Raw genomic sequence first — 21,963 nt, 5'->3', positions numbered from 1 at the left:
TTTTTCAGTTCTGTCCTCCACTTAAGTTTCTTTTATGAATTTAAAAACCTTTTATGGTTATTGGGTTTTGCTGTATAATTTTGGGGGTGGGGTAAGCAAAGACTGTTATTTCTTGCTTCTCTTTTTATTCCTGCAGGATTTTTAATTTCCTTGTTTTCCTTCACTACCACACTTCTAAGGGAAGCTAGCCCTTCTCTATATATCTGATTCTCCCTCAGAAGCAATACTTCTCTGAGGCATCTTCAGGTCCCACTGTCTTTCTAATCACTTCCTTATACCTTGTGCTGTGAACTACTATGTCCAGACCTGTGCTCAGTATTTTGGCATTTAGTGTTGGACTTTAATTTTTCTGGCGATGCTTTTGTCTGTGCTTCCTCTAAGTTTTCCATGCCTCTCTTAAGTCTCTACCCACTCTCAGAACCCACAGGTTTGCAATGATGGGAGGGTAGAAAGAACTCTTTTAGACTTCTCTACTTAATAAATACCAGAACCTTCTAAATGCCTTGTCTCCTGGTCATGCTGAAGAGATGAGTGATATGTGGTTTTACTTCCTCTGCTTGTTGATTGGATGTTTTTTGTTTTTAAAGATGAGGAAGATCAGGCAGCTGCCATTGTCCTCCAAAAACCTTTGTAGGAAGGCTCTTAATTATGGATTCAATCTCTTTATTAGACACGAAGCTGTTTTAATTTTTTCATTTGTTTTCATTATTATCGTATTTTGTCAGTTGTAATTTGTTGATTGATTTCATATATATTTTCAAGCTCATTCACATAATGTTCTTAATATTCTGTTACTTTATTTTATGTAGAATCAGGAATGATACATAAGACATTATCATTTTTGATCAGTCTTTTTAGGAATGTGGCAGTTTTTAAATACTATAATATCTTTGCCATTTCTGCCATTGAGAGGTGACGTCTATGCTCCCTCCCCTAGACTCCTTAAGGACAGTGATGGCTTCCACTAATAATGTACTGTAGATGTGATGCTATATGAATTCTAGGTCATAAAATGCCTTGCAGCTTCCTGCTGGTTCTATGGGGATGTTTGCTCTAGGGAAAGTCAGTTGCCATTTAAGGAATCTGACTATCCTGAGAGCACAATACTGTGCAAGTGACAAAGAGAAAGATAAAACTATTAGCATGAAGGCAACTAAAACACAAACATGCAGTACTTCTTACTACTCTATCCTAAGCACAATGCCTGCCCTTTGCCCTCACAAATCCTACACAATTTCAGTACACTGATAGGCACATGGTTTAGAGAGCAAAGAATTCAAATAAGAAATATTACATAGGAAACCAAAGAAGTACAGATTTAATGGATGAGGCTGTCAGGGAGTATAGTGGGTGCTTCATCCACTCGTATGTGAATAACTGGTCTGAATATATTTTTAGTCTGTTCCTCACCCCTACTTCATATTACAGAGTGGAGATCAATTAAGATTTAACATGCAATGTTGACATATCCCTACTTATCCACCACTCAGTGAACATGCTGCTTTCCTAACTATGGAAAATAAACATTTCTAGGAATTTTAATATTATAGTATAAAACAAGGACAGTGAAAAGCCTTTAAAAAAAAAAAAAGTGATGGATTAGGTAAGTTCAGAAAACACCGGCACCTGGTATAACGCTTGGAACCAATGGTTATTCAATTACTATTTATTAAAATGTGAATGAATCAGTTCCTTTCAAGTACCTTATCAGCACAGACCACTTTCTGGTCTAAATTACCACAAGTATGACATGTAATAAAAAGTTACTGAACTATTAATTCATATTCTTCAAATTTTTGGTCCTTCTGGGACCATATCTACTTCCTTGTGAATAGTTTATTCTTTCAACGTAAGATGTTTCCGAAAAAGGATTAAAATAATCTATAATCCCCTAAGGAAAAAAAAAAAACTGGTGATTGTTTTTGGCTAGGGAGGGAAAAAAGTGGAAAAGGCTTTAATACTTCAGTGGAGTTTAGTAAGTTATTCTGTAGTTTTAGAGTGAGTACATCATCACATATAAAATAAATGAACAACTTATAATAATTTGTGAATAGCCTACCAAATCCTGGAACACGTTTGAGAGTGGCTTTGAGGCAAATTTTCTCTAATCTGAGGTAGCTGTATCTCATCAGACAATTCCACAGGAACATCCAGTCCATTCTTGTCCGATGATTCATGATAATGACACTTCTTTCTCCAGGAACAAATGCATCACCTGTTATAATCACTTTTACACCAAACATGGTCTCCAGCAATGCCTACAGAAAAAGCAATACAGATACTTAACAATTTAAAGTTATGATTTTCCATAGGTAAATTTTATCATGTCCTATAAATAAATCTGATTTCTAATAAGGCAAAAGCATGTTATTCTTGCTTCTATAATAAATTAAGAAAAGTTAATCTGGAAGAACATGAAGGCACTGTTTCTATTTTCAGTTCTACTAATTTAAGTTTCTGGCAGCTCCCTAATTTAAAAATGCTAACTTTCATTGAAATCTTCAAGATGGGTTATTAAGACAAAAAGAAAAAGTACAAAAGGCATACAAAAAGTTTCCACTGTGTAATTTTTTCAGGTTATACACATATAAGATTTTTAAATTTTTTAATAAAAAGAATAGTCAAGAAATTTAATACTGAACATAGGACTGAGGGAACAGAGAGTCAAATTTTTCATTTTATACCTTTCTGTACTAAGATTTGTTTTAAACAAATACACATATCTGTTTATTTTTTAAATATATAAACAATGTATATTTACTAAAGTGCTGCAGCCCCAGTACCTACAACAGTGCTTGACACATAGAAGATCAAATATTTGCCAAATTTGCTTAATTAACTTTTCTGATGGCCAGGCATAAAGTATATATGAAATATTTAGAAGAAAATAAATTACAGACTGAAGTTCTTGAAAGAACAATAACATATTAATACTGATTTCAATGCCCATTTAAGTTTTTGAATAATTTACATGTAACTAATTTACTAGTTAATAAATATTTGACTAATGGAGAGAAAACTGGTCCACAGCAGACAAAAGACAAGAAAATCTAAAGTTCTCTGGCAATATTATGAAAACTTTGATCAAAGTATAGCAAAGAAACTGTGGTACAGTTATGCAATGGAATATGATACAACAATGAAAACAAATGAACTATGGATATCTACAGCAACATGGACAACATACAAGCATAATGTTGAGAGAAAAAAAAAAACAAGAATATATACATTAAGTGTCCATATATAAATCTTTCTGAAACAGACAGTAACTAAGATATTCTAGGGATAAATATACAGATGGTAAAAATACAAGTGGTAAAATTAAAAAGAAAAGCAAGGAAATAACTAACTTACAAGTCAGGACAGTAGCTACTTCTACTAAATAGGAAGGTGTTGCGACTGGGAAGCTAGGGGGCTTGCTGACCATTTCCTACTTCTTGAGTTGGCTGATAGTTACACTTTAAAATTATTAAAGTGCCTTTATGTTTTATTAATTTCCAGTATATTGTAAAAAAGTATAATACAAAAGAACAATAGGACCTCAAATAGGACCAAGAAAAAAACAAGTTAAAAGGAATATTAGCTTTAAAAACAAGTTAGATATGTGTTTGTTATTATGTCCACAGTATTACAGAGTCAGAGGGTTAAGATGTACAACATGATCATTTGGGCTAAAGTAGCTACAAAATGCCTGCGGTTTTCGTCAAATTTTCAAAAGCGTCCATAACCACTCAAATAGTTATAATCCACCCCCATCCCACTCCAAAGTCTGGGAACTTAAGTTCCAATGTAGAAGAGAGTTCAGGAGGGAGAGGATCAGGGAGGAGCCCTCTAGACTTGGACCCACAGCAAGAAATAACCATTTTTCCACTTAAAGTGTAAAGGGCCGTCAACTACCAAAGTGAATCACTGAATTTATATGTCTTGGCCCAGATGACAAGTCTGAAGTCACCATCCAAGGTTAGTTTAGATCAACCCCACTCTGCATTGCAAATATGATATACTTTTCAGATTTTGCAAAGAACTGAAATGCAAGGAACCCTTCCTTTAACTGGTAGAAAGAGGCAGCTGACTACTAATTGTATGTTGTACTATAGAAAACAGTTAAAAATCTTAAGCCTATAATTCCCAAACAAACACCAACTCTAACCTTACATGTGTAATTTCTAATACATGTTTCCTATGAATCCCAAAACAATCGTTAGCCTTTCGTTATAGTGAATGTCAAAAAAAAAAATCCTAGACTGTAGAGGAGCATATCATGAAGTATTCTCCTCCCTGCCATCCAGCACTCTATCAGAATGTGCCTGAAAGTTATATATAATCTTCTGGGCAGCCTAGATCTCTAGTTCACATTAATCATTTTTAATACCAGATAAGACATACCCAGTCAACGTTATTTACAGCTCCTGCAAAAGCAGAATAACAAATACACTACAGAAATAAAGTTGTAATGCCTGTAAAGAACTCCAGAATTCAAATATTCCAGATCAAAAACTGTTTAAAAAAAAAAAAAGACACTATTCTCATGTTTCTCATATTTGTTCTGTTTGTTTCTAGTACAGAAAATAACAGTTTTAGCAGTAAGAAACTAATCTTTATAATGTTTTATGTCTTAAACTGAACCAAGAGTGATAATTCTCATGACTTTTACTTAACTGGTCAAAGATCTCGCCTAGAATTAGAAATACAGAAGTAATTTCTGAGGATCCTTTATATACCACTATTTACTACCTCCAAGTGTGTATGAAAACAAAGATGAATGGGTCCCCTCATGATCACAGACAATCAGTTTTGCCATCATGCCCCATGTTCTTATTTATTACTCCAGTGGATCTTTACTTAGTCTGATGTAAGAAAGATCTATGACGTTCCTCATCTCCAAGTCTGCCTTGGCTTTTCAGACTAAGCTTAGGCCCGGCTCCTCAAATCCTTAGCTATTTAAAGACGTGCAATCCCAAATCATTCATCAAAGACTGAGACCCCCTTTCTTAAGGGCAGCAGTCTAGACGGAAATTATATTCAGTAATCTATGTTTGTTGAACACCTGTTGTGTTCTAGGATGGGAATGGAATCAGCAAGCTGTGGAAGAGACATGTGTCCTAGATGGGGAGTTAGAAAATGCCTGCTGGATTCCTACGACATGATTTATGGTGAAAGGACAGTTCTAATAATCTCAGTAATTAGCTAACAAACACTGTTGGAAAGACTCAGAATTTTCAGAAGGAAAAACTGCTCTGGGCACAAGCAAAGTTTGACCTGACACTATTGATTATGCTGAACAGAACCATTCAAAAGTTAAATGAACAAGGATATGTACTCCTCATTACAAAAATGTTCCAAGGGAGACTGAATTGCAGACTAGAAGTCCTTTGCAGACTTCAGGAAAGGATTCTCAGACACACAGGTAAGTTAGACTAGGTGACCTCTAAGTCTCATCTAACTCTAAGATTCTAAATGATTTTTATTGTGGTACCTCATTTAACAGAAAATGTGCGAGTTAAAAATAGTAAGATAAGAAAAATCTTGCCAATGAAATCATTTTAAGGAACAGGTGAAGCTTACAAAAGAAAAGTTCATTTGTGACCATTTTTGTGAAGCAATAATTAGTCTAAATGCATTTACCCTAATTTATTTTTACTGAAAAATGATTTTTTAACTGGTTGGGATTGCTTAAAATAAAGTACACCTATGGGGAGAGAAAGCTAAATTCCTTCTGAATAAAAAATGATCTGCTGTACTATTTGCTTCAAAATAAAAACTCCATTAGCACCTTATGAAGGTATGAAATAAAAGATATAAAAGACACCCTGACAGTTTTTCCTCCATTTCTTTTAACAGAGGTGTTCACTTTCTCAAAACTAGAACATCAACTTTCTATAACCTCGCTACAAGGGATTCAACTTCTATAACTTTCTAACTGAATGACTCTCTGCTCGATATGCCACTACTGGTGAGTAAGCCAGTGAGTTAAAAAGTTGAGTAACAGAAGTTTTTGCAAATATACACCAATTTAGCACTACAGTGGTGGTTGAATCTTGCCTATATGATAAGCTCTGAAGACAGGTAAGAAGGCAAAAGTCAGGGATAGCTGAAATTACCCTTGAATATCTCATAGGAAAGTACCTACAAGAGACCAGCACACATCAGTAAGACAAGCTCAGCCTGTTTTTTCTAAATGTTGGACCAGATTTCTCCAACTGACCATCAGATGAAATTATTGGTTTGCATATTGTTTTAAACACAAGAATCATATTCAGCACCGGACCACTCACATTTCCAACATTCAGTCTCATCTCTCCACTCTCCCCATATCCACCCTAGTACACGTAAGTGAAGCTGTAGAAGGTAAATAGATATATGACATAATTCTGCTGTAACAGTAGCGGTACTAGTAGTAACAGTAGTAGGAGCAGCTATGGCAGAATTTGTCCAGTTAATTTGTCCATTTCTTCCAGAGTGATAGATTTTAATTGTGTACATGGCTGTCAGAAAAAAAGACTACAGTTCCCAGATTCTGTTACAGCTTTAAGCTGTTCTCACCAATGGGGTGAGCAAGAGAGATTACGTACAACTTGTAATTCACTGGTCTAAAGGGAAAGCACTTGCTCTGGACTTCCTTCCCTCCCCACTTCCTGCTGAGTGGGGGAAAGAAGGGGTAGTGAACAGTCTTGGCCATATAGAAGAGGATATTATGCCAGGCTGGGTGGAAGGAATCGGAGTCCCTGAGTGACATCAGGGAACAAAGCTAACCTGTCAACCTGGACTTGAGGGTGAATAAAGTTCTGCCTTTTTCCAGCCACTATGTTTTGAACTTTCTTTGATAATGTAGTTTAGCCTACCCCCTAAAACTTTTATAGTAGCAAACATTTACTGCTTACTTTGGAAAGGCTATGTTCATTATCTCATCTAGTCATCACAATAACTCTGTGGTAGGCAGTATTAGAACTCCTTTATTTATTTATTTATTTTTAAACAGATGAAGGAAGAGAAGTTTAGAGAAGCTAAGTAGTTTAGCCAAGATCAAATGACTAGAAAGTGGGAAGGCCAACAGTGAAACCAAAATTCTGTTTCTAATACCTGTACGAATAAGCAGTCTGCTTATATTGGCTTTTCAAAGAAATTAGATTGATTTAGACCCTGGAAAGCATAACAATTGCAATGATTTCTACCAATGTAGTAACTTAAGAAAATACTCAAAACTCTTACGGTTTTGGTGGAGAGATTCAGCCAAAAACATGTAATTTATAATCAAAAAGTCATACACTGTGGAAAATTTATCACATTAAAGAAAACGAAGTGTTAGCAGCAACATATGACTGTTATTATAAAAAAAATAATTTACCTCTAAATGTTTGCTTTAGAATCAGATACACATTGCTGACTCTGGAATGGATCTCAAAAGATCATCTACTCCTTATTGTACAGATGATGAAATAAAAACCTTAAAGTTATGTAAATGACTTGAAAATTTATAACTTTCAAAACAAAATGTCTCTGATTTTATAATGACTATAAATAGAATTATATAACAGTTTGTAGATGACTTATTAGAAATAGCTCCTAGTGATGGTTAATTTTATGTAACTGAACAATACGCTTATTTCACTTAATATAAATATTTCATGGAGAAATGCTTTATAAATAAATGAGTAATGGTGATTGAAACAATACCACAAAATGAATATTTTACATTAAATCATATGTTTGATGGCTGCAACAAAACACTGGGCTTCATATCTTTAAAGCTGATTTAAAAATCGAACTCTAAAAAGTCATGGCCTGGAAAGTCAACTTCTGTCCTCTAACAAAGGAAGTAGTCTTTCAGTCAAATGAAAGCCAGAAAAGAAACTAGTCAAGTTGTGTAAATCTACAACTAGAAAGACAGTTTAGGTAGAGAACTATTATCTATCTCCACAAGGACAGAGGTCATATGCTAGGATGGTCGACACTTAAGAGTTAATAAATTAATAATAAATAAATGAGTGTACAGGAATCCTGCTGCTACTTTTTCAATAAACACAAGTTACAACACAAAACATCCTTCTAGTAAGAGAAAGAAATTTTGCAACACAAAACATCCTTCTATTAAGAGAAAGAAATTTTGCCTGGAAGATAAGGAGGATATATACTAATAATGTAGGAATTATGCAAATATTCAATGCAAAAAGTATTTCCTACAGGAAAAATAGAAAGAGGATGAGGGCTCTAACAGTAAGTGGCACCACACTTAACTACCCAGCTGACTTACAGGAAAATATAGTCAGTATAATTACAACTTGAGGAATCTCAAGAAAGTAGTGAAACCAATAAAAGAACCCAATGTAAGTTCTAGAACTTTACAGTATTTTAAATCAAAATCCACTGTGTAAACAAAACACAGATTAGAGATGGCAAAATAGAGGGTCACAGTGAACCTGGTGACCTGTGTAACAATCTAAGCAATCTAACATACATATAATTGTGGACACAAAAGGCTAAAAGAGAGTAAACGGGGCAGAAAAAAATATGTAAAGAAATAATGGCCCCAAATTTCCCAATCTGGACAAAAACAAAGCTACAGATCTAAGACGTCCAATGGAACACGGCAAAATAAAGAAAACTATACCTAAGCATATCATAATCAAACTGCTAAAAAACAGAGAAATCTTTAAAGCAGCCAGAGGAAAATGACACATTACATAAAGGGAAGCAACAACACGTATGATAGCTAACTAACTTTTTATCAAAAACAATGGAGAACTTCAAGAGGAACATAAGACAGGGAACTTCAAAGTGGGGGGTGGGGAGCCCCGCAGGGGGAGTCATCCCAGAAATGCCAGCAACATTAGCCTTCAAAAATAGAGGCAAACTTAAACTTTTAATTAAATAAAAACAGAATCCATCTACAGGAGCCCTCACTACAAGAAAAGCTTAAGAAAGTTCTTCAGGCTGATGGGAAATGTCACTAGATAGAAACTGTACCATACAGGAAGAATAAAGAACACTGTGGGACTTCCCTGGTGGCACAGTGGTTAAGAATCCTCCTGCCAATGCAGGGAACATGGGGTCGATCCCTGCTCCAGGAAGATCCCACATGCTGCAGAGCAGCTAAGCCCGTGTGCCACAACTACTGAGCCTGCACTCCGTAACTACTGGGCCCACACGTCACAACTACTGAAACCTGTACGCCTAGAGCCTGTGCTCTGCGACAAGAGAAGCCACCAGAGTGAGAAGCCCACGCACCACAACGAAAGGTAGCCCCAGCTTGCCACAACTAGAGAAAGCCCACGTGTAGCACTGAAGACCCAACACAGCCAAAAAACAAAAAACACTGTAAATGGATGATATTTAAATAAAACACTGTTCTACAGAGTTTACTGTGTAAGTAGATGCAATATGACAATAACAGCACAAAGAATGTGAGAATAAATGCACCACAGTTACAAGGCTCTTACATTTTATACGTAGTAAAATTACTCTAGGTGGACTGTGACACACTAAGGATACATTACGTAATCCCTAAATGCATGATTTTATAACATTTATAAAAATATAAACATATATATATATATATAAATTTTTCTTTCAACAAATAGAGGAGAGAATACTGCACAATTCTTGATACTAAAGTTTGAGATAGTTTGACCCTGAAACTTCTTTATGTTTGTCCACTCATCCAATGAGTATTTACTAATATGCTCCTTGTTCCAGGTATTTCAGCAACCTATGTCTTTGGTTTCTCTAGAAAAAGAAAAGGCTTTCTATTTCTTGCCAACTTTCCTCTTCCACTGCAAGCGAATCATCTCACTAATGAAACTGATTTTATTACAAGTTGTTGGTTTCTCAGATTCCCACCCCCCCCCAAAGTCAGGTATTCCCTGGCTTGAAAAGAACTCCAAACCTTCTTCTTTAGAAACAATCATGAGGTGCCAATGAGTTTCTTACCACCTGGAATGGTTAAGGTACCAGGTGACTCTGACCAACACTTGAAGGTTTTCTTATCACCTAAAGCTCTAATGGCAGCAGACAAACTGGGTTTAATCTCAACTCTGTTTAAATAATTTGCTTATGCATGTGAACTTGGGCAAATTATTAAATTTCTCAAAACTTCCATTTCCTCTTCTGTAAAATGGGGATAATGGTGGCACCTAAACTGTAGCTGTCTTATTAAAGCACTTAGCATAACATCTGCCACGTAAGTGGTCAATAGCTATGATCATCATTACCCTTCGGTTTTTAGTTTGATTTTTCCTTTTAACAAAACCTCCTAATTCTTCTCCTTATATCTGAATTAAATATGCCATACCTTTCCACAGGTATTTATCTACCAGTAGGTTACAATCCCTTTAGTTTGTGCCTGTACAGAAGTCAGCTTTAAGTACAAATAGAGAAAAGAAAATGAGAAGGAGGAGGAGACTACTTTTAGTTTAACAATATCACATTTCATAAAACAGATATGCCTGAATAAAATATTTTTAATTAACCTTGTAACAAGGGAGGAATATAATCTGTAAAATTATTCATCACAGGATTTCTTTTTAAAATATGAGAAGGAGAGTGCACTGTAAACAATTTATTAAAATTCAATTTACAGGGAACTTTTGAGAAACGTCTACTCTATCAAGGTAGGTACTCCCCCACCAACCACTGTTTCTGGAAATCTTTCCCTATCAACCTCCACCTGAGGGGTCTATAGCATCAGCATTGATACTTTCCTCTCTACAAACACAACAATGGCAGTCTGCCTGAGGGGAAAAAGACAACCCATTCAAAAGAAACAGGTAGAGAAGACCCTTCGACAAGTGAAGGAAGAGTATTCCCTCCTTCTTCTCCTTTTCAGGTATTATACTCACCACCTCCACCAAGACAGGTCAATAAACCCAGTAAAATTAAGTTCCAGGTGTTGCTCAGGGAAAAGAAGGAACAGAACACTCTCAGGAAATATGACCCATTCAAGGTAAAGGAGGCTGCTTGCACAACGCTTCATTTTTGGAGAAGGCACTGCTCTTAAGCAACAACAAAGGGCTGAAACCAGTTCAGTGCCAGAGAAGGGAGAAGTATAGACTGGAAACCTATAAGGAGTAACCAGCTCTCAGGGTCAGAGGGACATGTGCTCAGAGCAGTATGCACAGACCTCGTAGCAAATATCTAGCTGTTCCAAGAATTTACTATACATTTTGTATGCACTTTTACCTCACACGTTTTCAACCCAGCCCACAGACAAAATCACATCATTCCTAAATTCTGTGGTTACTGGGGCGACTTGATCACATCAATGTCACAAGTTTTAAAAAGTCTGTTATCTGAATCTTAATTTTTATCATTTTATAAAATAAATGGAGGAGGTGGAGACAAGACAGCGAAGTACAAGAACATGAGTGCACCTCTTCTTACAAAACACCAAAACCACAACTAACTGCTGAACAATCATCAACCAAAAAAAACACTCGAACCTACCAAGAAAGATATCCTACATCTAAAGACAAAGGAGCGACAACGAGACAGTAGAACGGGCGGAAACACGATAAAATCAAATCCCATACCTGCTGGGTGGGCAACCCACAAATTGGAAAATAATTATACCACAGAAGTTCTCTCACAGGAGTGAAAATTCTGAGCCCCACATCAGGCTCCCCAGCCTGTGGGTCTGGCAAAAGGAGAAGGAGGCCCCAGAGAATCCAGCTTTGAAGGCCAGCAGGGTTTGAAAGGAGGGATTCCACAAGGCTGGGGCAAACAGAAATTCCACTCTTGGAGGGCTCACACAAGGTCTCGTGTGCACCAGGACCCAGGGAAAAAAGCAGTGACCCCATAAGAGCCTGGGCCAGACCTACCTGCTGGTATTAGAGGGTCTCCTGCAAAGGAGGGGACACACTGTGGCTCACCTCGGGTACAAAAACACTGGTGGCGATAGTTCTGGGGAGTACTCATTGACGTGAGCCCTCCTGGAGGCCACCATTTTATGACCAAGACCTGGCCCTACCAACAGCCTGTAGGCTCCAGTGATAGGATACCTTAAGCCAAACAAACAAGGGTGGGGGGGGGGTGTGGAGATGCAGCCCCACCCATCAGGAGACAGGCTAGTTAAAGTATTCCTGAGCACACAGCTGCCAGATAAACACACCCCCTGACACAGACCTGCCCCCCAGAAGTACAAGACACAGCTCCACCCACCAGTGTGCAGGAACCAGTCAATCCCACCCGGAAACCTGCATAAGCCTCTCAGACAGCATCATCCACCAGGGGCCAGACAGTAGAAGCAAGAATGGAAACTGCAATCACAGAAAGTTAGACAAAATGGGATGAGAGAGGAATATGTCCCAGATGAAGGAACAAGATAAAATCCCAGAAGAAAAACAAAGTGAAGTGGAGATAGGCAATCTACCTGAAAAGAATTCAGAGCAATGATAGTAAAGATGATCCAAGATCTCAGAAAGAGAATGGAGGCACAGATCTAGACGATGCAAGAAATATTTAACAAAGACCTAGGAGAAATAAAGAATAAACACACAGATGAACAATAACTGAAATAAAAAATACACTACAAAGGGGCTTCCCTAGTGGCGCAGTGGTTGAGAGTCTGCCTGCCAATGCAGGGCACACAGGTTCGTGCCCCGGTCCGGGAAGATCCCACATGCCGCGGAGTGGCTGGGCCCGTGAGCCATGGCCCCTGAGCCTGCGTGTCCGGAGCCTGTGCTCCGCAACAGGACAGGCCACAACAGTGAGAGGCCTGCGTACAGCAAAAAAAAAAAGCTACAAAGAATCAATAGCAGGATAAATGAGGCAGAATAACAGATAAATGAGCTGGAAGACAGAATGGTGGAAATCAATGCCGTGGAACAGAATAAAGAAAAAGGAATAAAAAGAAATGAGGACACACGAGAACAGTCTAAAAGGCCTCTGGGACAATATTAAATGCACCAACATTCGCATTATAGGGATCCCAGAAGGAGAAGAGAGAGAGAAAGGGCCTGAGAAAATATTTGAATAGATAATAGCTGAAAACTTCCCTAACTTGGGAAAAGAAACAGTCACCCGAGTCCAGGAAGCACAAAGATAAGCCCAAGGAGGAACACATAGTAATCACACTGACAAAAATTAAAGACAAAAAATATAAAAAGCAACAAGAGGGGCTTCCCTGGTGGCGCAGTGGTTGAGAGTCCGCCTGCCGATGCAGGGGACGCAGGTTCATGCCCCGGTCCAGGAGGATCCCACATGCCACAGAGCGGCTGGGCCCATGAGCCATGGCCGCTGGGCCTGCGCGTCCGGAGCCTGTGCTCCCCAACGGGAGAGGCTGCAGCAGTGAGAGGCCCGTGTACCGAAAAAAAAAAAGCAACAAGAGAAAAGCAACAAGTAACATACAAGGGAATCCTGTAAGGTTATCAGCTGATTTTTCAGCAGAAACTCTGCAGGTCAGAAGGGAGTGACATGATATACAATATTTTAAGTGATGAATGGGAAGAACCTACAACCAAGAATACTCTACCCAACAAGGCTCTCAATCAGATGCAACAGAAATCAAAAGCTTTACAGACAAACAAAAGCTAAGAGAATTCAGCAACACCAGACCACCTTTGCAACAAATGCTGAAGGAACCTCTCTAGCTGGAAAAGAAAAAGCCACAACTAAAAACAAGAAGATTACGAGTGGAAAACCTCAACGGTAAAGGCAAACATGAAGTAAAGGTAGGAAACCATCCACACACAAATATGATATCAAACCCAGCAATCATGAGAAGATGACAGTACAAATACAGGCTATTGAAAATGCATTTGAAATGAAAAGACCAGCAAATTAAAACAATGCTTTTTATATACAGAGTGCTATTCAAAACCTCGTGGTAAACACACACCAAAAATCTACAATAGATACGCACACAAAAAAGAAAAAGGAATCCAAACACAACACTAAGATTAGTCATAAAAGCCTAAGAGAAGAGAACAAAAGAGGAAGGGATGAAAAAAAACCTACAAAAACAAAAAACAACATTGCAGTAAGAACATACATATTGATAATTACCTTAAACTTAAATGGATTAAATACCTCAACCAAAAGACTGTCAAAAATTAAATACAAAGAAAAAATATTAAAAGCACCAAGGGAAAAGCAACAAATAACATACAAGGGAATCCCCATAAGGTTATCAGGTGATTTTTCAGCAGAAACTATGCAGGCCAGAAGGGAGTGGCAGGATATGTTTAAAGTGACGAAAGGGAAAAACCTACAAACAAGATTACTCTACCCAGCAAGGATCGCATTCATATTCAACAGAGAAATCAAAAGCTTTACAGACAAGCAAAAGCTAAGAGAATTAATAAGCACCACCAAACCAGCTTTACAACAAATGCTAAAGGAACATCTCTAGGCAAGAAACACAAGAGAAGAAACAGACCTACAAAGACAAACCCAAAACAATAAAGAAAATGGTAACAGGAACGTACATATAGATAATTACCTTAAATGTAAATGGGTTAAATGCTCCAACTAAAAGACAAAGGCTGAATGGATACAAAAACAAGACCCGTATATTTGCTGTCTACAAGAGACCCACTTCAGATCTAGGGACACATACAGACTGAAAGAGAGGGGATGGAAGAAGGTATTCCATGCAAATGGAAATCAAAAGAAAGCTGGAGTAGCAATACTCATATCAGACAAAAAGACTTTAAAATAAAGACTGTTACAAGAGACAAAGAAGGACACTACATAATGATGAAGGGATCAATCCGAGAAGAAATAACAATTACAAGTATATATGCACCCAACATAGGAGCACCTCAATATATAAGGCAAATGCTAACAGTCATAAAAGGAGAAATCGACAGTAACACAATAATAGTGGGGGACTCTAACACCCCACTTTTAACAATGAACAGATCATCCAGACAGAAAATCAGTAAGGAAACACAGGCCCAGAGGCACATGAAAAGATGCTCAACATTGCTAATTATTAGAGAAATGCAAATCAAAACTACAATGAGATATCACGTCACACCGATCAGAATGGCCATCATCAAAAAATCTACAAACAATAAATGATGGAGAGGGTGTGGAGAAAATGGAAGCCTCCTACACTGTTAGCGGGAATGTAAATTGGTAGAGCCACTATGGAAAACAGTATGGAGCGTCCTTAGAAAACTAAAAACAGAACTACCATATGATCCAGCAATCCCACTCCTGGGCATATATCTGGATAAAACTATGGTTCAAAAGCATACATGCACCCCAATGTTCATTGCAGCACTGTTTATGATAGGCAAGACATGGAAGCAACCTAATGTCCGTTGACCGATTAATGGATAAAGATGTGGTACATACATACAATGGAATATTACTCTGCCATTAAAAAGAATGAAATAATGCCATTTGCAACAACATGGATAGACCTGGAGATTATCATACTAAGTGAAGTAAGTCAGACAGAGAAAGACAAATATCATATGATATTGCTTGTATGCGGAATCTTAAAAAAAAAAAAAAAGATACAAATGCACTTATCCAGAAACACACTCACAAACTTATGGTTACCAAAGGGGAAGGAGTGGGGGGGAGAGGATAAACTGGGAGTTTGGGATTGACATATACATACATTATATTTAAAAGAGATAACCAACAAGGACCTACTGTATAGCACAGGGAACTCTGCTCAATATTCTGTAATAACCTAAATGGGAAAAGAATTTGAAAAAGAATAGATACATGTATATTAAATAAATAAATAAGACCAAAAAAAAGAAGCAGCATGAGAAATACAAAATAAAATAGAATAGGGCTTCCCTGGTGGTGCAGTGGTTAAGAATCCTCCTGCCAATGCAGGGGACACGGGTTCAAGCCCTGGTCTGGCAAGATCCCACAGGCTGCAGAGCAACTAAGCCCGTGTGCCACAACTACTGAGCCTGCATTCTAGAGCCTGTGAACCACAACTACTGAGCCTGTGTGCCACAACTACTGAAGCCCATGTGCCTAAGGCTCGTGCTCCGCAACAAGGGAAGCCACCGCAATGAGAAGCCCGCACACCACGATGAAGAGTAGCCCCCGCTTGCCACAACCAGAGAAAACCTGCACGCAGCAACAAAGACCCAATGCAGCCAAAAATAAAATAAATAAATAGAAATAAATAAATAAATACAATAAACGGAAATGCAATATAAAATTAACAATGTAAAAACTCTTCAGTCTGCATCTTTAGATTTTTGCATTTTACTGAAGTATACCCCAATGAAGGAAAATAAAATTCATTAGGAATATGGAAGAAACTCAACTTTGGAATATAGCCCTTAAATACATATTTTATCTCAAGGACACGAATTACTTCATTTCTCTCTTTCATTTAAAGGGGGAAATACAAAAACTAATGTGCTTCTTATGTAACACGAATGTTTCTTCTAATATTTGACTAAATCTGACTCTAACAAAATACAAATCAATAGGCTAGGCCACTTTGGTATGGTCACTTTGGTACGGTCTCTTTGGTATGGTCTCTTTCTCTGCTGTTTAACTTACCACAGGTAGCGTGAGCCAGGTTGCCACAAGGCGGTTGTTGATCCAGCGATACCAAGATGGGTTTATAAACATCAAAGGTAAAAAGGGACCCAGCATGAAAATGCTTCCAAAAAAGCTTCCCCAAAACAGAGTGAGTATAAAGTATATCCCTCTCCATGACACCATGATTCTGAAAGACACAAAAAAAAAATCGATATATTTTGTTACTGTAACTGTCCAAATTCAATTTCAGAATGATACATGTAATAATCTTTAATTATAGGGCTACAGAATAGGCCCTGATAAAGAATATGAGCTTGAATGCCCTCTTACATGACCTACAGGTCTAACAAGTCAGAACATTAGAAATGGATACTCTCCCCCAAAACAGATATATTTATCAATGGAACAGAATACAAAGCCCAGAAATAAACCCACACACCTATGGTCAATTAATCTTCGACAGGAAATCCCTGATGGTCCAGTGGCTAGGACTCTGTGCTTCCACTGCAGGGGGCACAGATTGGATCCCTGGCTGGGGAACTAAGGTTCTGCATGCCAGGTGGTGCAGCCAAAAAAAACAAAAAACAAAAATCTTTGACAATGCAAGCAAAAATATACAATGGAGAAAAAACAATCTCTTCAGCAAGTGGTGCTGGGAAAGCTGGACAGCCACACGTTAATCAATGAAGTTAGAACATACCCTCACATCATACACAAATATAAACTCAAAATGGATTAAATATAGGACATGACACCATAAAACTCCTAGAAGAGAACACAGGCAAAACATTCCCTGACTTAGCAATGTTTCCTTAGTTTCCTTGGGTCAGTCTCCCAAGGCAACAGAAATAAAAGCAAAAATAAACAAATGGGAACTAATCAAACCTATAAGCTTTTATATTGCAAAGGAAACCACAAACAAACGAAAAGACAACCTACAAATGGGAGAAAATATCTGCCAACAATTTGACTGACAAGGCCTTAATTACCAAAATATACAAACAGCTCATACAATTCAATAACAAAAAAACAACCCAATCAAAAAATGGGCAGAAAACCTAAATAAATACTTCTCCAAAGAAGACATACAGATTCTCAATAGGCACATGAAAAGATGCTCAACATCACTAATTATTAGAGAAATACAAATCAAAACTACCATGAGGTACCTCACACTGGTCAGAATGGCCACTGAAACAAATGCTGGAGAGCATGTGGAGAAAAGAGAACCTTCCTACACTGTTGGTGGGAATGTAAATTGGTGCAGCCATCATGGAAAACAGTATGGAGGTTCCTTCAAAAACTAAAAATAGAGCTACCATATGATCAAGCAATCCCACTCCTGGGCATTTATCCAGAGAAAACCAAAATCCGAAAAGATATGTGCACCTCAGTGTTCACAGTAGTACTATTTAAAACAGTCAAGACACAGAAACAACCTAAATGTCCACTGACAGATGAACAGACAAAGAAGATGAGTTATATATACAAAATGGAGTACTACTCAGTCATAAAAAGTAATGAAATAATGCCATTTACAGCAACATGGATGGACCTAGAGATTATCATACTAAGTGAAGTAAATCAGAAAGACAAATACCATATGCTATCACTTATACATGGAATCTAAAATATGACACAAATGAACTTATTTATGAAACAGAAACAGACTCAGTCATAGAAAACAAACTTATGTTTACCAAAGGGGAAAGGGGGTGGGGGAGGGAAGCGGTAGGCGTTTTGGATTAGCAGTACAACAACAAGGTAAACAACGTCTTGCTGTATAGCACAGGGAATTAAATTCAATATTCTGTAATAAACCATAATGGAAAAGAATATGAAAAAGAATACATATATGTATAACTGAATCACTCTGCTGTATAGCAGAAACTAACACATTATAAAATCAACTTTTCTCTTTTTTTAAATTGAAATAAAGAAAAAAAAGAGAGACTCTCAACTGACTTCCCCAAAAAAAGAAAAAAGCTGTTTAAAAAGCCTTGCTTTTTGTTCTACTTATTAGTATTAACATAAAACTGTATATTTTCTTTTCCAAGACGTTATCCAACGCAAAATTTTAAAATATTCCAGAGTTCGTTTTTTTTTTATCTCTTACATGACCTACAGGTCTAACAAGTAGATTTAATGGACTAAGAACTGCAGAACAGCTTCCTAAGGGTGACTGTGCCTGAAAGTGATGGCAATTTTACAGAGTGCACTAAAAAAGAATTTGTTAAATCTAGAAATATTAATTCTTTACATTAGAACCTAAAAGTAATATCTTTGGGCATTTGGTCTTTATGAGCTGAAAGATTAAGTAGAAGTCAGACTCCTCACTCACTTTCTTAATTATTTGCCAATGGATTACTTTTGAGGGTCCTCATAACCAGATGAACAAAATATTGATGTTTTAAAAATAAACTGTTGGAAGCACACTCTAAAATGAATAATCAAACATTTGATTTTACAACCTAAACTCTATTAGAGCAAAAACATGGTTTGCTTCAGGATAATAAAACCGTGGGAAACATTAAAACCATGGTAACAATAATGGCCTTAAAATTTATATATTAAAAAAAGGTATTTCAGGGCTTCCCTGGTTGTGCAGTGGTTAGGAGTCCACCTGCCAACGCGGGGGACACAGGTTCGAGCCCTGGTCCAGGAAGATCCCACATGCCACGGAGCAACTAAGCCCATGCACCACTACTACTGAGCCTGCGTGCCACAACTACTGAAGCCAGTGCACCTAGAGCCCATGCTCCGCAACAAGAGAAGCCACCACAATGAGAAGCCCGTGCACTGCAACAAAGAGGAGACCCCGCTTGCCGCAACTAGAGAAAGCCCGCGCGCAGCAATGAAGACCCAGCGCAGCCAAAAATAAAATAAGTAAAATAAATTTTTTTTAAAAAGGTATTTCAGCAATTAAGACCTCTGAATATTTGAAAACAATCACAACAGGAAAAAGAAATAAAATTTCAAATGTCATGGTGCTTTAAAAAATGTCAGTCAGACAAACAAAACAGGTCAAGTCTCTTACACCGAATCAAGTTTTTCTGCATATTTGGTATATTTTTAAATCTCTACCAATACTTGACAGTGTTATACACAAAATCCTTCAAAGTACAAACAGAACAAGTATCTGCTAAGAACTGGCTTTCTGCTAAACTCTAGATCGGAACTTCTAAGAAGCGGGTTGAGGGAGTGAGGGTGCAGAAAAAGCACACTGGAAAACAGTAGCCAAACAATTTGCTCACACAGGGCCCAGGATGGTCTGTAGTGCTACACAGCCTTGGCTTTGCTTTCTCTGAGGCTCAGCTCCTCCTCTTTGCATTAAAAGACACTATAGGCCACTTCTGTCCAGTCTAAAGTAATAATTTAAAAAGAGCTGCTGAATTTAGTATTCTCAACCCCTATTTCCTTTCATAACCCCTGCCCCCAAAATATCCCTGCAATGCTACTACTCGATTTGAAAACCCCCCTGTAACTACCTTTTTTTAAATCTACTGTTCGTTTCTGTCATTAGCTAGCTCTCTGTTTAGATACTCACCCCTCAACTCCCTGAAGGGCTATACTTCACATTACATCCATATACAACTACTTCCCCATCAAAGGCTCTGACATGCTTCTTCCTCACTTACTGAACTACTTCTCATTCGATGTCATTAAAAGGAAAAAAATTATAGTTAAAGGAGCTTAGGTATCATCTAACAGAATCTTTTCAATTTACAGCGATGAAGCTAAGGACCAGAAGAGTTAAGAGATGCGTCACGTGAATATACTGGGATTACTCAAACCAAGTCTCATCTAAAATTACTTTTCCATCCTACTTCTGTTTCTTCCCTAACCTCTCAATCATGTGTACAGTGATTCAATAAACATGCAAAGAGATTCCTACTGTGTGTCAGGCCCAGTGCCAGTTATTTGGGGATACAACAGTGAACATGACAGACATACCAAGCTCTTACAAACCTAACAGTCTCTCCAGCCCCTCCTTATGAACTCTGCATTTAATCTAGCCCTGTTCTCTCTCTTCTTCCAAGTCTCAAGGATTTGATAGAAAACTTGGTTAAGAACTATGCTACTACATGCTTATTTAGAATAAATAAAATTTTAAAAAACCAAAAACTGGCTAAACCAAGTGCTGGTAAGGATGCAGAGCAACCAGAACTCACACGTATTGCTGGTGGGAACGCAAAATGGTATGGCCACATTGGAAAACAGCTTTACAGTTTCTTAAAATATTAAATGTACATTTACGATATAACCCAGCAATCCCACTACTGAATATCCAGGACAAATTGAAAACTTACGTTGACACACAAACCTGCACACAATTGTTTTCAGCAGGATTATTCATAATTGCAAAAAACTAGAAACAACCCAAATGTCAGTCACGGGTGAGGGGATAAACACATTCTAACATATCCATAGAAAGGAATACTACTCAGCAGTGAAAAAACATATGACTGATACATGCAACATCTGGGGTTAACGTCAAATGCATTATGCTGAGTGAAGGAAGCCAGGCTCAAAAGGCATGATTTCTTTTTAACTGTATGTTTTCATTTATATGACATTCTGGAAAAGGCAAAACTATACGGAGGGAACAGATCAGTGGTTGTCAAAAGGTTAGGGGTAGGGGGAGTGTTTGACTGTGAAGGGGCAGCACAAGGGAAGTTTTAGGGGTTGAGGAAACTGTTCTATTTCCCAATTGCAGTGACGGTTACAAGACTATGCATTTGTTGAAGCTCACAAAACGTATATTTACTGATTTTTACTGTATGCAGATTAAGAACTAAATTAAAAAGATTATGCTATGTGAGATGAAATCTGATAGAATATTCATTAAGCTCTTATGATCTGGGGAATTCTACACGTTTGGATTATTTCAATTATAATGACATCTAAACTATGTCAAGCTTTTAGAATACGCCAGGCACTGTTTCACATACTTTAAACGTGTGAACCTGCTTAATACAATAATCCCATGGTGTAGGTATTTTCATTACCCCACACTTTATATATAAGGGTACTGAGGCACAAAGTGGGCAAGTAATATGCTCAAGATTATACAGCTAGTAAATGGCAGAGCTGGGATGTGAATCCAGGTAATTTGGTGTCAGAGTCCATGCTCAGTCTAAAATTCAACATTATGTTCTTTTTCAAGCACATACTTCTTTTGTAATTAAACACACACACTTTAAACACTATACAAAATCAAGATGTCATAAATCTAAACTAAATTTTTAATATCTCATGCAAAAATTATTCTGAATGTTAGTGAAGTTTATAGGAACTTAGTGAGGAAATCTAACGTCTTTTCTTAACACTCCCTAGTACTTAACATATAGCATACAAAAACTTGGGGAGAGCTGAGGATGGGGGTTGCCAGCTTCTGCTGGAAAGAAATCTGGTTAAATAACTGGTAAATGAACCACCTAATCTTTTAAAATCCTTTAAAGTAAGGGCCACATCACTGCAAAGGTAATCACAAACACC

At 37.5% G+C, this 21,963-nt stretch overlaps 1 protein-coding gene across 2 annotated transcripts in view; it reads right to left on the bottom strand.

Annotated features, from left to right (window-relative positions):
* Window positions 1–21,963, bottom strand: part of LCLAT1 (lysocardiolipin acyltransferase 1) — a 192,467-nt gene that overhangs the window by 115,068 nt on the left and 55,436 nt on the right. For both annotated transcript variants that reach the window (XM_082671721.1, XM_082671720.1), the window contains 2 exons: window positions 16,483–16,651; window positions 2,060–2,258 (listed from right to left, as the gene is read on the bottom strand). In XM_082671721.1, coding sequence (XP_082527847.1) covers window positions 2,060–2,258; window positions 16,483–16,647 — 364 coding nt within the window. In that variant the 5' untranslated portion in view covers window positions 16,648–16,651. The remainder of the gene's footprint in view (window positions 1–2,059; window positions 2,259–16,482; window positions 16,652–21,963) is intronic.

This window comes from Grampus griseus (assembly GCF_964374135.1).
Source record: "Grampus griseus genome assembly, chromosome: 15".
Classification (NCBI taxonomy): domain Eukaryota; kingdom Metazoa; phylum Chordata; class Mammalia; order Artiodactyla; family Delphinidae; genus Grampus; species Grampus griseus.
Note: the sequence above shows the minus strand (reverse complement) of the source record. Positions and strands in the feature narration are given on the sequence as shown.